The 13,669-nt window shown below is 37.8% G+C and overlaps 1 protein-coding gene and 1 long non-coding RNA gene across 2 annotated transcripts in view; both read left to right on the top strand.

The window, feature by feature from the left end:
• The window catches only part of LOC127520852 (hemicentin-1-like), a 44,141-nt gene that overhangs the window by 1,317 nt on the left and 29,155 nt on the right, over nt 1-13,669 (top strand). Inside the window, exon 3 of the mRNA XM_051909508.1 lies at nt 307-597. Coding sequence (XP_051765468.1) covers nt 307-597 — 291 coding nt within the window. The remainder of the gene's footprint in view (nt 1-306; nt 598-13,669) is intronic.
• Nucleotides 5,461-6,153, top strand: LOC127520866 (uncharacterized). Its single transcript, XR_007932222.1, has 2 exons — nt 5,461-5,491; nt 5,623-6,153. It is a non-coding gene; the product is annotated as an uncharacterized LOC127520866 (long non-coding RNA).

The following is a 13,669-nucleotide window of genomic DNA, read 5'->3' as shown; positions in this document are numbered from 1 at the left end:
GTTTCACCTGTTTTATATTTTAATCAGCACAAAGATTCAATTATTAATCCAAACTCCATGTTGCTTCTGTTGTTTAATGATGATATTAAATTCAAAATTAAATTTCAAACTATTTACTTTTGTAAATTACTGTTGTAATCTGTGTTGAAACCTGTTTCTGTTTGTTCTCCATGTGTGTGTTTGATGATACAGTTAAAATATCAGTGAAGGAGGGAGATTCAGTCACTATAAACTCTGATCTTACCGAAATGAAGAATGATGATGAGAATTCACCCTCATTTCTCTTTATTCTCTCATGTTTTTCAGCTCGTCTGCCTGTTCCTGTCATCAGCAGTAACTCTTCACAATGTTCTTCATCATCATCATCATCATGTTCATTGGTGTGTTCAGCTGTGAATGTGAGTCATGTGACTCTCTCCTGGTACAAAGGAAACAGTTTATTGTCCAGCATCAGTGTGTCTGATCTCAGCATCAGTCTCTCTCTACCTCTGGAGGTGGAATATCAGGATAAAAACACCTACAGCTGTGTGCTGAACAATACCATCAGCAACCAGACTCAACATCTGGACATCACTCAACTCTGTCACACATGTTCAGGTATGGCAGTGCTGATATTAGTGTTTATTGACTGATCTGATCTCAGTTTGATGTTTTTACTCCTCAGACTGTTGTGGTCCTACTGAAGCTGTGATGCGATTGGTCCTCTCTGCTCTGGTGGGCGTGGCTGCTATCATTCTTCTGGTTTATGACATCAGATCCAGAAGAGCTGAACAAGATCAAGCACAGATTCACACATCAGGTACCTCATCAATGATATCAATAATCACAAACTGATTTTGTATATACTGTATAAATGTGAGATTTATTCATTTATTATTAATGTCTTCATATGCTACTCTTTTTCAGAAATGACTGAAATGTAAAGCAGCATGCAGGTTCTGTCAGTTTATCAGAGCTGCATGGAGTCAATCTGAACCGAGCAGAAGGGACTGCTGATTCATTAATCGGTGTCTCATAACCACCGTAGAAGATGATTTGAGAAAAATAGAATCTTTCATATTTGATTGGGAGCTTTAAAACACATGTAAAAGATCTTGTTTGTTTTTTGAGTGTTGCTATCATTTAGTCAGCGCTGGTTAATGAGGTTCAGATCAGATGTCTCTAATTTTAAAGTTTGAAAGGCTTTATTGTTTATATTTCACTCAGATAAAACACACAGATCTCACTTTACTGCATCTGCTGTCCATTTGCCATGTATTTGCATGCCTTTATCAATAAAGTTTTCTCACTCTGAGGTTCAAGAGTCTCTCCAGGTTTTATTACAACATGGGCTGGCATATGCAAAAGTTGGGGGCGTACATATTAATGATCCCGACTGTTGCGTCACGGTTGGTGTTATGTTGAGATTCGTCTGTTTTTCAGTGGTCTTTTGCATGAATGAGATTTACATAAGAAGGAGGAAACAATGGTATTTGAGACTTACTGTATGTCATTACCATGTACAGAACTTTAATTATTCAACTATGCCAAAGTAAATACAATTTTACAATCTAGGGCACCTTTAATGTACCGAATAATGTACATTAATGTAATGAGTTTGTTTCCTTTTCAGAGGATCTCTCGACGTTGCGTATAGCTTTATCTGACGCTATGGGGAAACACCTTTCACTTGAGAATACTGAATCCTGTTTCGCTCAATGGCTTTCAGTGATCGAGGGTGAGCTTCAAGCTTTGTTTGCCTGCAGGGGACCTGCTGAAAGTTTTAAGTATGCCTAGTAAGACCTTGAATAGACTTGATTAGGTTCAGGTGTGTTTAATTAGCACTGGCGCTAAACTCTGCAGGTCAGTGGCCCTCCAGGAGCAGGACTGGACACACCTGGTTCAGACTCTCTGTTTAGCTTTTTGTGTGCTGCAGCGTCACACCAAAGGCTTGACTGTATTGAAGGAGATGCTTATGCTCAGCTCCCCTCACAATAACATAGCATGAAGTTATACATTCCCTATAGCATCAGCTAAAGCTGTATGCAGGATTGAGAGACCCTTTTGAAAGGCAATGTCTCTGGTTACTAATGTAACCTCGCTCCCTGAGAGGGGAATGAGACATGTTCATGCTTTGTTACCTATGCTCAGGTTTTATTATTTTTTTTTGTTCAGGCAAAAGATGCTCCATGCCTCCGTGTCATCATGCACTTGAGAGCCATTGGCCACTGCAAGGCAATGCTGTTAAACGAATCAGGCTTCAGTGTTCTCCAGAGCTGGACATTCCAGGGGTCAGAAAGTAAAAGTCGTGCCATATTTTTATTCCACCCACTGAAGCAGTGTTAAAGTAAATGAGATATTAATTGAGTGATGATTGATCATTATTGAAGACACCTGATGATAACAAGCAGAATCACCAATGGAGAAAAAAAAAAAAAAATCACAATTTTAAGTCACCAGCATTGAGATCAGTGTTTGCTTTAGTTGGGCTCTTGACCCTTGACTTTTCAATATTAGATTCTGCTTGGCTGTTGTAGCTGAGTTATAACAGCCAGACAAGCAAAGAGAAAAGATGATCAGGTGGTGTTGGTTATGTTTTTTCATAATCACTATTGGACTAGAATCGCTGAACTCATTTAGAGCCCAATCTCTGAGTTAGATTTACATTATTGATTACAGCAGCACTGTGATTCTACAACAGAAGATCAGCTTTTCAACATAACTTACTACATAACACATTTATTGATCTAATAAAAAAGGATTTCTTAAAAGTTCATTTAGAGAAACTTTCATTTAGAGACACAGACATCAAGAATCAGCCTGTGGATCTCAACAATGGTGAGAATAATAAAGCATGTTGCAGTGAAATTCAAAATTCATCCATGGCTCCCATCATGCACTGATGCATGAATAAATTATGAGATGAATTGTCTTAGTAATTTCCTTTATTCTCACTATTTTATTTTTTTCTGTTTTTCTGTAACTTTTTAGTAGCTTGTTTTCTAATGTTCAGAGTTGATCAGAATATGTTGCTTGTCACCGTCGTTGAGATTCACAGGCTGATTCTTGATGTCTGTGTGTGTCTAAAAGAAAGATTTTTTTTATTTTTTTTATCAGAACAACTTTTAAGAAAATACTGGGTCTTCTGCTGTAATCAACAATGTAAATCTAACTCAGAAATTGGGCTCTAAATGAGTTCAGTGATTCAGATCAATTAATGTGAAAAACATAACCAACACCACCCGATCATCTTTTCTCTTTGCTTGTCTGGCTGTTATAACTCAGTTACAACAGCTCAAACAAAATCTAATATTAAAAAGTCAAGGGTCAAGAGCTCAACTAAAGCAAACACTGATCTCAATGATGGTGACTTAAAATCGTGATTTTTCTCCTTTGGTGATTCTGCTTGTTAACCAGGTATCTTCAATAATGGTCAATCATCTCTCAATTAATATCTCATTAACTTTAACACTGCTTCAGTGGGTGGAATAAAAATATGGCAGGACGTTTACTTTCTGACCCCTGGACTTTCCAACTCTGGTGTTCTCAGGAAAAAGTAGTAACTGGAAGCACGTCATCACAGTCTGTGATTGTTTCTCCTCTCGATGGTTCATCCAGCAGGAGGCGCTCTGCGCTTCACAGGAATTTTTCTCTCGTTGGAGATGTTGGTGCACTAAAATGTGTTTTTTTTTTTTTTTTCTAAGCCCTGCTACTGTTATATACATGAGGATTAGCGTATAAGCTCATCATGCTTAAATTTCAGGAAACACTGATCCAGGCCTCCCCATTTCTCCCCACTAAGCAAAGTTTTTTTGATGTCTTGGCACACGTTGAAAAGACGTCCACTGAGGAGCAAGAATGAAAGTTTTTATGACGTCTTTTTTTTCATGCATGTCCGATATAGACGTTCATGGAACCTCTGTACAAGGTTAAAAAAAAAAAAAAAAAAAAACAGCCACAGATCCATCCATAGGCAGTAAAACACACGTTCACACCTTTAGACAACTTAGCATCTGTAATTCACACATCTTTGGATGTGAGAGAAACCAGAACTGAAGGAAAGACTTTTTTTCATGTTCGTATGTAAAATAAATGTAAATAAAATAAATCATTTACAAGTACAAAACTCTGTTTGGATAGATGCTGAAATGTACAACATACACAGCAAAATACTCAGTGAACACTGATCTGTGTTTATATGAATCCAGTCTACACAATGTTAAAGAAACACTGAAACAGTGTTGAGATAATTAATGATCAAATAACTGATGATTGAGCATTTGGTAAAATCAACTGCAAGTAAAAGACATTAAATCTTTCAAGATCTGATTAAACAACTCCACAAACAGCATTACCAGCTTCACTTATTACTAACCAGACTGACTTTATTTCTGTCACACGTCTACAGCAGTTCTTATTGAGAATTAACAGAGGTTTAGATGTTGATGTTTGTTTCATATGAAGTCACCATCGTGGTGGAGAGTGTTTGCTTTAGTTTGGATCTTGGTCCTCATACTTTTTGCTTTTGCTTTTTTTTTTGGCTGCTGTGGCAAATTCTTGGTATTTCAAATTCGTATTGAAAGTGAAAATGGCTTGCCATATGAATACACCTATTGTGTAAATAAAAAGCACTGTGATTGACCAATGAAATTTTTAGAATCGGCTGCAGGGCGGATTTATGGAATGTGATTCATTTTATGGAATCATGGGGACTTGAGAGCGTGAATCTTTTTGTAATCCGATCACTTCTCAACAACTGTCTGAACAAAGCACTTTGAGAATGAATTGAACTTTCACAAGCTGGGAGAGAGCGGTCTATTTAGGACAAAAAGTAAAACGAACGTTGCCAAAGCCAGTGACCGAGGGAGAATCAGTTACTTTATATAAATAAATAACCTACATGATGTGATATGTGGTCTTAATTATATTCTCATTGCTGAAATCACTGGATATCAGAGTCAGATCTGTACCTCATAAAGAGATTCACTGTTACTGGCACTGGTAAGTATCATTTAGTCATTCAGTGCAGTTTCCTTTGCAGTTTTTCAACATTTGTTGTTTCACTGGCCTGTTTGACAGTTTCCTGATTTGATAACAAATATATTCTGTTTTTTAAGACTGTTGTCGTTATTAACATTAACAATGCATAATAGTCATAATTTTGCCATAAACACTGATATTTCCTGTTTCCCATTTATCAGTCGATCTCTTTAATTATGTCCGCCTGTCATTACAGCTCCGTGTCTGTCTTCAGGTACTATGCAAGGATTACTCAGTTGTTTTGCTCCTTCTATTGTTGGTGGTGTTATTTTTATGCTGGTGACTGGAGGTGTAACGGCTTGTGTGATTTACTGTTGCCATGTCAGATGTGCACAAAGACGACAGAATGGCAAGTATTACATACAGATGATTTAACAAAAAAAATATAAGATTTGATATACAATTTAATGTGCATTTAACTGAGTTTGTTATTATTGTTCAATCAGGCATCAGGATACAGTACAATAATCAGGTAAGATTTATTGCCGTCATACAAAAGATTACAGCATGATTTGGTTTGTCAGTCTGAAGATTTATTAGAATCCCACATTCAGTACATTGTGTTAAAAATATATTTTTGTGTTTGTTTAACTCTTCTTTCAGGAGGATTATGTTGAAGCCTCGCCCCCTAATCTGAGCAACACTTCATTGATGGCTTCTGCTGATGCGACGTCCCCTAATCGCACTTAGACTTGAGACTGAGACGTCGCTGTAATGATATTATCATTTTGAGACTTTCATTGAAGAGAAAATGGAACGAGACCAGACCAAGCTCACAGAGATGTGTACAAATAAGCAAATGAGCATTTGAAGGCAGCTGTCAATCAGCATTCAGGTACTTCAGGTTTTGTTGCTGTTACTGGAAAAAGCAGGTTTTGTCATGTTGCTAATGTTCTTTCCAGCATTTTTAACCTATTTACCAGCATGCCTATCTTGGTCACCCACTCATGCTGCAGCATGTAAATTCAAGTTGATAAAACACTCAGTGATACTTTCTGTGATGTTTGGCAGGAGGAATGTTACAGTCTTTTTTTTTTTTTAACAGTCTTCATATATTTGTATCTTTGGTATACATTTTTATCTTTGGTGAAATGTGCAAAAATGAATCACAATAAACATGAGTATTAAATCAGATCTGATGGTTTATTTCTGTTTGTATTTGTGTCAAAGTGTTTAGATATGCTGTCACTTGTAAATGTTACTGCTGTTTGTTAGCTTTCAATATACGCCACTTCGTTGCATCTTCCCGGGGGCGTGTTTTGCAGGGTTTATGATGTCACCAACCCGGGAAGAAGCTCGTTGTAGTCCAAACTGGTCGTTTTTGTAGGCATTAAACTGCCAGAACTTTAAAAGACAATATCTCTGTTTGCATTAAACTTTCAGTGCTGTAACTTTGCAGATACTGTTTATGCTCAAGCAACAACATTACACACTAACTAAAGTTAAAAAAGTGAAATCGCAATGAACCACCCCTTTAATGGTTAACGTTTGGCACCCTGTGCTGTCATGCATTTCACTGTTATTTTACGTTTATTTTTTTTTTTACAGTGAATAGTAGCCGAAAAGTATTTATAAGACTTATTGTTGTAGATTAATAGTGCACGCACTGTGTGGGGCTACTGAGGGGTTCCTGGAGGCTAAGTGAGGGTTATTGCCCTGTGCATTGTGCACAACTATGTAATGTATTTCCATGTAGCAATAGTAGATAGATAGAGAACGCGTTATACTCGCAGCTTCACCGCGACTGGCTGGACTGAGCGTCAGTAAGCAACCAGTATTTGACTGCTTTAAATGGAATAAACTCACCTAAAACATCAATTATACAAAAGAATAGAGCCATAACAGTATATTTATAACAATAAAATTATATATTTCCATGCAGCGAAAGTGATAGGGAACGCGTTATACTCGCAGCTTCACCATGGCTGGCTGGACTGAGCATCAGTTTCAACCAGTTGAGATCACGGTCATTTGACTATGGAGGTAGATTTGTAGCTAATCTCCAAATAAATAGATTATGATCCACAAATAAATGTAAAGATATTCACAAAAAATAATCGTATCCACAAATGAATAGAATGAGATCCACAAATATATGTTAGGAGTTTCACAAAAATGAATTAAATTCACAAATAAATAAAATGAGATTTGCTAATAAAAAACACATTCACAAATATGTTTTTATGTCACAAGGATAACTCTGCCTGCATTTATTTGTGAATCACCAGCTGTACATTTGTGAATTGCTTTCTGTGCATTTGTGGATCGCTGCGCGCATTTGTGGATCTCTTCCTGCACATTTGTGGATTCTGAAACAATTCTAGCGTCACGACTGCAGACAAATCTCCACCCACCGACTACTCAAGCCAATCAGATAACGTCCACGTTGCGCTGACCAATCGCAGCACACTCTCGCTACAACAAATCACGTTTTGCTTTACATTCGGGGGCGGGAACAGACTCTGAAAGGAGTTCCGTACTATTCCACCATGGGCGCTTCGTTCGAATTGAGCTGAAGGTGTTTGTGTGATAAAAACACCCTGTTTACAAAATGTAACAGAATCGCGATAAAGGCTGCATGAATTATGATCATACACAGATCCCGAGCTATAGCACGTCTACCTGACGCTAGCGGCGCGGCACCGCGCGATGCAGCAAATAGAGGCATTATAATCATTATAAACAAACGGATTACATTATTAGTGTCCATGTACATGCAGCTATATTGTCTACAAGCAGCACGGTGAGAAACAGAAAGTCAGTGGCAGTAAACGGATGTCCCGTTCTACAGTAGCTATAATACCACACTTGCACAATACCATACAATACCAAATGAGCCTGAATGAGCATCATTGATGTACCAGTAGGCTACGAGCCTCGGCATCACTGCAGCTATGGTTTTGGATATTGCAAATAAACGTTGCAATGCTAATATATATATATATATATATATATATGTTTATTTTGGATGCTCTAAATAACTTTTACAATAAAAAAACTATTAAGTCTGACTGGGAAATGCTGTTATGTGACGACAGTTTCGTCTATTTTGCAAACTCGCATGTTTATCACAAGGTTATTTGGTTAGAGGCAGAGTTGTGCTTGTGACATAAAAACATATTTGTGAATGTGTTTTTTATTAGCAAACCTCATTTTATTTATTTGTGAATTTAATTAATTTTTGTGAAACTCCTAACACATATTTGTGGATCTCATTCTATTCATTTGTGGATACGATTATTTTTTGTGAATATCTTTACATTTATTTGTGGATCATAATCTATTTATTTGGAATTTTGCTACAATTCTACCCCCATATTTGACTGCTTTAATTGAGATAAACTCACCTAAAACATCAATCATACAAAAGAATAGAGTCATAATATTATATTCATAATAATAAAATTGTGTATTTCCGTGCTGCAAGAGTGATAGGGAACACGTTACACTGCCAGCCACCAGCCCACCACTGACAGACCTGCCAGAATCAGACTGGCAGCTGCCACCAGGTCATGTGACCTGTCAGTGGCTGCTCCCGCCAGCCAGTTGAAGATTGAACCCCCACTCAATATTTTAATAGGGTGCAAGTAATAAACTATCCCAGATTAGAATAGGTTATTCGCTCATTGTTTGCTCTGCTGTGTCCTTACCTAAATCTGAATGTCTTTAATCAGGCAAAACAGCTCAGACGATTTATCATATTACACAATATATTCATTGTTTTAAAAATGTCAATTGTTGCAGTTAATGCTTAACATTGAATCTTCATTACGTTTCAAAATAATCCATTAAACGAGTTCGATTTGAGCACTAATATGTTCAGTTCCATTCATCTGCGCATTGTCTCAAGGCCACGCCCACAACAGGAGAGATATCATGAATATTCACATATACTCCACCCACTGGAACAGTTTTTCACAGGAACTGAATATTACACAACACCTGTGGCCAATATCGGTTTTTGAGATGTTAAAGGAGATGGACGTGTGAACGGAAACTGAGATTGGAGGAGGATTCACACACAAGCAGAAAAATATCAGTTCAGTCGTGAGAGTTTTCGGACATTTACAGTAACTGTTGTGGACTTCTATGTCTCTTTGTTGATACAGATGAAATATCAGTGAAGGAGGGAGATTCAGTCACTCTAAACTCTCATCTTACTGAAATGAAGGATGATGATCAGATTCAGTGGAGTTTTGGAACTGAAATCACTTTAATAGCTGAAATCAATAAATGGGCCGACAGATTCGCTGTATATGATGATGTTCTTGATGGGAGATTCAGAGACAGACTGAAGCTGAACAAACAAACTGGATCTCTGACCATCACAAACATCACAACTGAACATGCTGGACGTTATGAACTACGGAAAACTGGAGCAAAACAGTCATTAAAATCTTTCAGAGTTTCTGTCTATGGTGAGTAGAGATCATCCTGTCCTTCAAATATTCTTGATATTAGTGTTTATTGACTGATCTGATCTCAGTTTGATGTTTTTTTTCCTCAGACTCTGTCCACTGTTGTGGTTCTACTGAAGCTGTGATCCGATTGGTCCTTTCTGCTCTGGTGGGCGTGGCTACTGTCATTCTTCTGGTTTATGACATCAGATCCAGAAGAGCTGAACAAGATCAAGCACAGATTCACACATTACAAACCTAAATTGTGATGTAATTCTATAATGATTGTTTATCATTTATTAATCTTCATTTATTTGTAATGGCTTAATATATTCATATTCTGGTTGTGATGTTCATTTATCAGCAACTCATTTTCACCCTGAAAGATTATTTAAGAGCAGAAAGTAACATTCTTATATATGCTCAAAGTTTCAAAAGTGATGATAAATTCATTAATATTACAATGCCTTACTTTTTTTAAAACTTATCTTTACAATCTCAACTTTTTACATTTTAATCTTTCATACTGGTGGAGTTTTAAAGCACTTTTGAAATGTACAAGTTTTTTTTTTTTTTTTTTAAAAACGTGAAAGTTTTACTGTTGTTCAGATCAGATGTTGCTAATACTGAAGCTCTTCTAATGGTTGTACATAAACACATGAAAACATGAGCGCTTTCTTTTGCATTTTTCAGTGTCAGGGCTTTACTGTTTCCCTCAGATAAATCAGACAAATTAATAAAGACACACAGATCTCACTTTACTACCACTGCTGTTCATTTGTCATATGTATTTGCTTGTCTTTATCAATAAAGTTTTCTCACTCTGAGGTTCAAGAGTCTCTCTATGTTTTATTACAGTTATGTTGAGCGCCCCCTGGAGGAATACTAACTTCATGTGTATCTTAACAGTTTCAGCGCTCTGCTACATACACACAGATTTACATTATTAAAACATTATTTGTGAATGATAACCTTATTATTAGGCTGATTCTTATACTACTATATTTTTTTAATTATTGTCATATTTAGATAACCACATCCCACATAGCAACATTGTGTTGGCCCAGATCCGGCCCACATCTGACACATGTGGCATGATGATCTGGCCCACATGCTGCACTGAATTACGGTCCTTGTGTGGGCCGCTTCTGTTTGCCAGATCTGAGCCACAAGCAGGCCACAGCAATGCCACATGTCAGCCAAGAGCAAAGAAATAAACCTAAACTGGACCTTATCTGAGCCACAAAATCTGTGCATATTAAGTATAGAGTCATCTCAGCCTTAATAAGCTGTTAACAAGCAGAATCACTAAAGGAAAGAAGAGAACAGAAAAAGAGACGAGCAGAAACACAAGAACTACAACTGACTTCAGTCACAGCCTTAGATGAAATCAATTGAAGATAAAAAACATTAAATCTCTCAAGATCTCAACAGAGGATGATTCAACAACTCCACAAACAGCATTACCAGCTTCACTTATTACTAACCAGACTGACTTTATTTCTGTTAGAAATATACAAAAGTTGTTAATTGCTAATAAAAAAACTATATTCACAAATATGTTTTAATGTCACAAGCACAATTTTGCCTGCATTCATTTATCAATCTTCACCTGTACATTGTGGATCTCTGCATGCGCATTTGTGAATCACCTCACACATTTGTGGATTTTGAAACAGTTCGTGGCTGCATCCAAAAACTGGAAAAAGCTGCCTTCGGAGGACACATTTCAAGGTAGGAAGGCGAATCCAATGTTAGCTTCACTTCCTGTTTCCTGAGATACCTTCATCTGATCGATTTTTGAAGGCAGCATAGAGGTATCCTTCACTGCCTTTGATATCCCACAATCCCATTCTGTGACAGTTGAGCTAGAAAAATAAAGATGGCGTCCAAAAGTTGCGCTTGCTGGTCAGTTTGTGTAAATGTGCATTTTTGACCAACTTTTGATGTCATTTCTAGCGAGAAATTTCTTACTGTAGTAATTAAATATTTGTTTAGTTCTCACCAAAGCTCGTGCTATTTTGCTGTAAATCATTAAACTGTTACGCTGCCTCAGATGTCTGTCTGAATTCAGTTTTGTGAGGTGCCTTCATTCACAAACGCTGCCTTACAAGTCATTGCCTGACAAGGCATCGAGGCAACAAGTCAGCTGCCTAGGTTTTCGGATGCACCCCTAGCATCGACTCCACCCACCGACTACTCAAGCAAATCAAATAACGGCCACATTTCCAATGACCAATCGTGGCACATTCTTGCTAAAACCAATCACGTTTTGCTTCACAATCGTAGGTGGTCTCGTCCTGTCCTGCATTGGCTTAGATAGGAAGTGTAAGGTTCTTAAACACTGATACAGTAAAAAGATGTTTAAAATGTAGATTTCGGTGTGTCAAGCCAAGCCAAACTATTATACAGGTTCTGGTCATATAATTAGCATATCATCAAAAAGTTGATTTATTTCACCAATTCCATTCAAAAAGTGAAACTTGTATATTATATTCATTCATTACACACAGACTGATATATTTCAAATGTTTATTTCTTTTAATTTTGATGATTATAACTGACAACTAAGGAAAATCCCAAATTCAGTATCTCAGAAAATTAGAATATTACTTAAGACCAATACAAAGAAAGGATTTTTAGAAATCTTGGCCAACTGAAAAGTATGAACATGAAAAGTATGAGCATGTACAGCACTCAATACTTAGTTGGGGCTCCTTTTGCCTGAATTACTGCAGCAATGCGGCGTGGCATGGAGTCGATCAGTCTGTGGCACTGCTCAGGTGTTATAAGAGCCCAGGTTGCTCTGATAGTGGCCTTCAGCTCTTCTGCATTGTTGGGTCTGGCATATCGCATCTTCCTCTTCACAATACCCCATAGATTTTCTATGGGCTTAAGGTCAGGCGAGTTTGCTGGCTAATTAATAACAGGGATACCATGGTCCTTAAACCAGGTACTGGTAGCTTTGGCACTGTGTGCGGGTGCCAAGTCCTGTTGGAAAATGAAATCTGCATCTCCATAAAGTTGGTCAGCAGCAGGAAGCATGAAGTGCTCTAAAACTTCCTGGTATATGGGTGCGGTGACCTTGGACCTCAGAAAACACAGTGGACCAACACCAGCAGATGACATGGCACCCCAAACCATCACTGACTGTGGAAACTTTACACTGGACCTCAAACAATGTGGATTGTATGCCTCTTCTCTCTTCCTCCAGACTCTGGGACCCTGATTTCCAAAGGAAATGCAAAATTTACTTTCATCGGAGAACATAACTTTGGACCACTCAGCAGTCCTTTTTGTCTTTAGCCCAGGTGAGACGCTTCTGACGCTGTCTGTTGTTCAAGAGTGGCTTGACACAAGGAATGCGACAGCTGAAACTCATGTCTTGCATACGTCTGTGCGTAGTGGTTCTTGAAGCACTGACTCCAGCTGCAGTCCACTCTTTGTGAATCTCCCCCACATTTTTGAATGGGTTTTGTTTCACATTCCTTTCCAGGGTGTGGTTATCCCTATTGCTTGTACACTTTTTTCTACCACATCTTTTCCTCCCCTTTGCCTCTCTATTAATGTGCTTGGACACAGAGCTCTGTGAACAGCCAGCCTCTTTTGCAATGACCTTTTGTGTCTTGCCCTCCTTGTGCAAGGTGTCAATGGTCGTCTTTTGGACAACTGTCAAGTCAGCAGTCTTCCCCATGATTGTGTAGCCTACAGAACTAGACTGAGAGACCATTTAAAGGCCTTTGCAGGTGTTTTGAGTTAATTAGCTGATTAGAGTGTGGCACCAGGTGTCTTCAATATTGAACCTTTTCACAATATTCAAATTTTCTGAGATACTGAATTTGGGATTTTCCTTAGTTGTCAGTTCTAATCATCAAAATTGAAAGAAATAAACATTTGAAATATATCAGTCTGTGTGTAATGAATGAAGATTTCTCTTGTTTTGTGGGTGTGTCAAAAATGTCAGCCCAATCAGCAGCAACATGTATATAAACCATGCTGTATTAAAGAGACAGCTCACACAATGGGTCATAGACTGTAAAAAAATATGGACGATACACTTTCACTCTCTTCCATTGTAGTAAGTGAAGCCGCCAGTGTGTCTATATGGCGCTGACATCTTGAGTCACGAGTCTGCGCATAGTGAACTTGAAACCCGAGTCTGCGCAGTAGATATCAAGGTCCCGCACAAACTCAGAACAACTTGTGAAATAAACAGTTATGGAAATGTAGAAATTAAAGTTAAAGCTCCAGTC

Source organism: Ctenopharyngodon idella, chromosome 10 (genome assembly GCF_019924925.1).
Source record: "Ctenopharyngodon idella isolate HZGC_01 chromosome 10, HZGC01, whole genome shotgun sequence".
NCBI lineage: Eukaryota > Metazoa > Chordata > Actinopteri > Cypriniformes > Xenocyprididae > Ctenopharyngodon > Ctenopharyngodon idella.
Note: the sequence above shows the minus strand (reverse complement) of the source record. Positions and strands in the feature narration are given on the sequence as shown.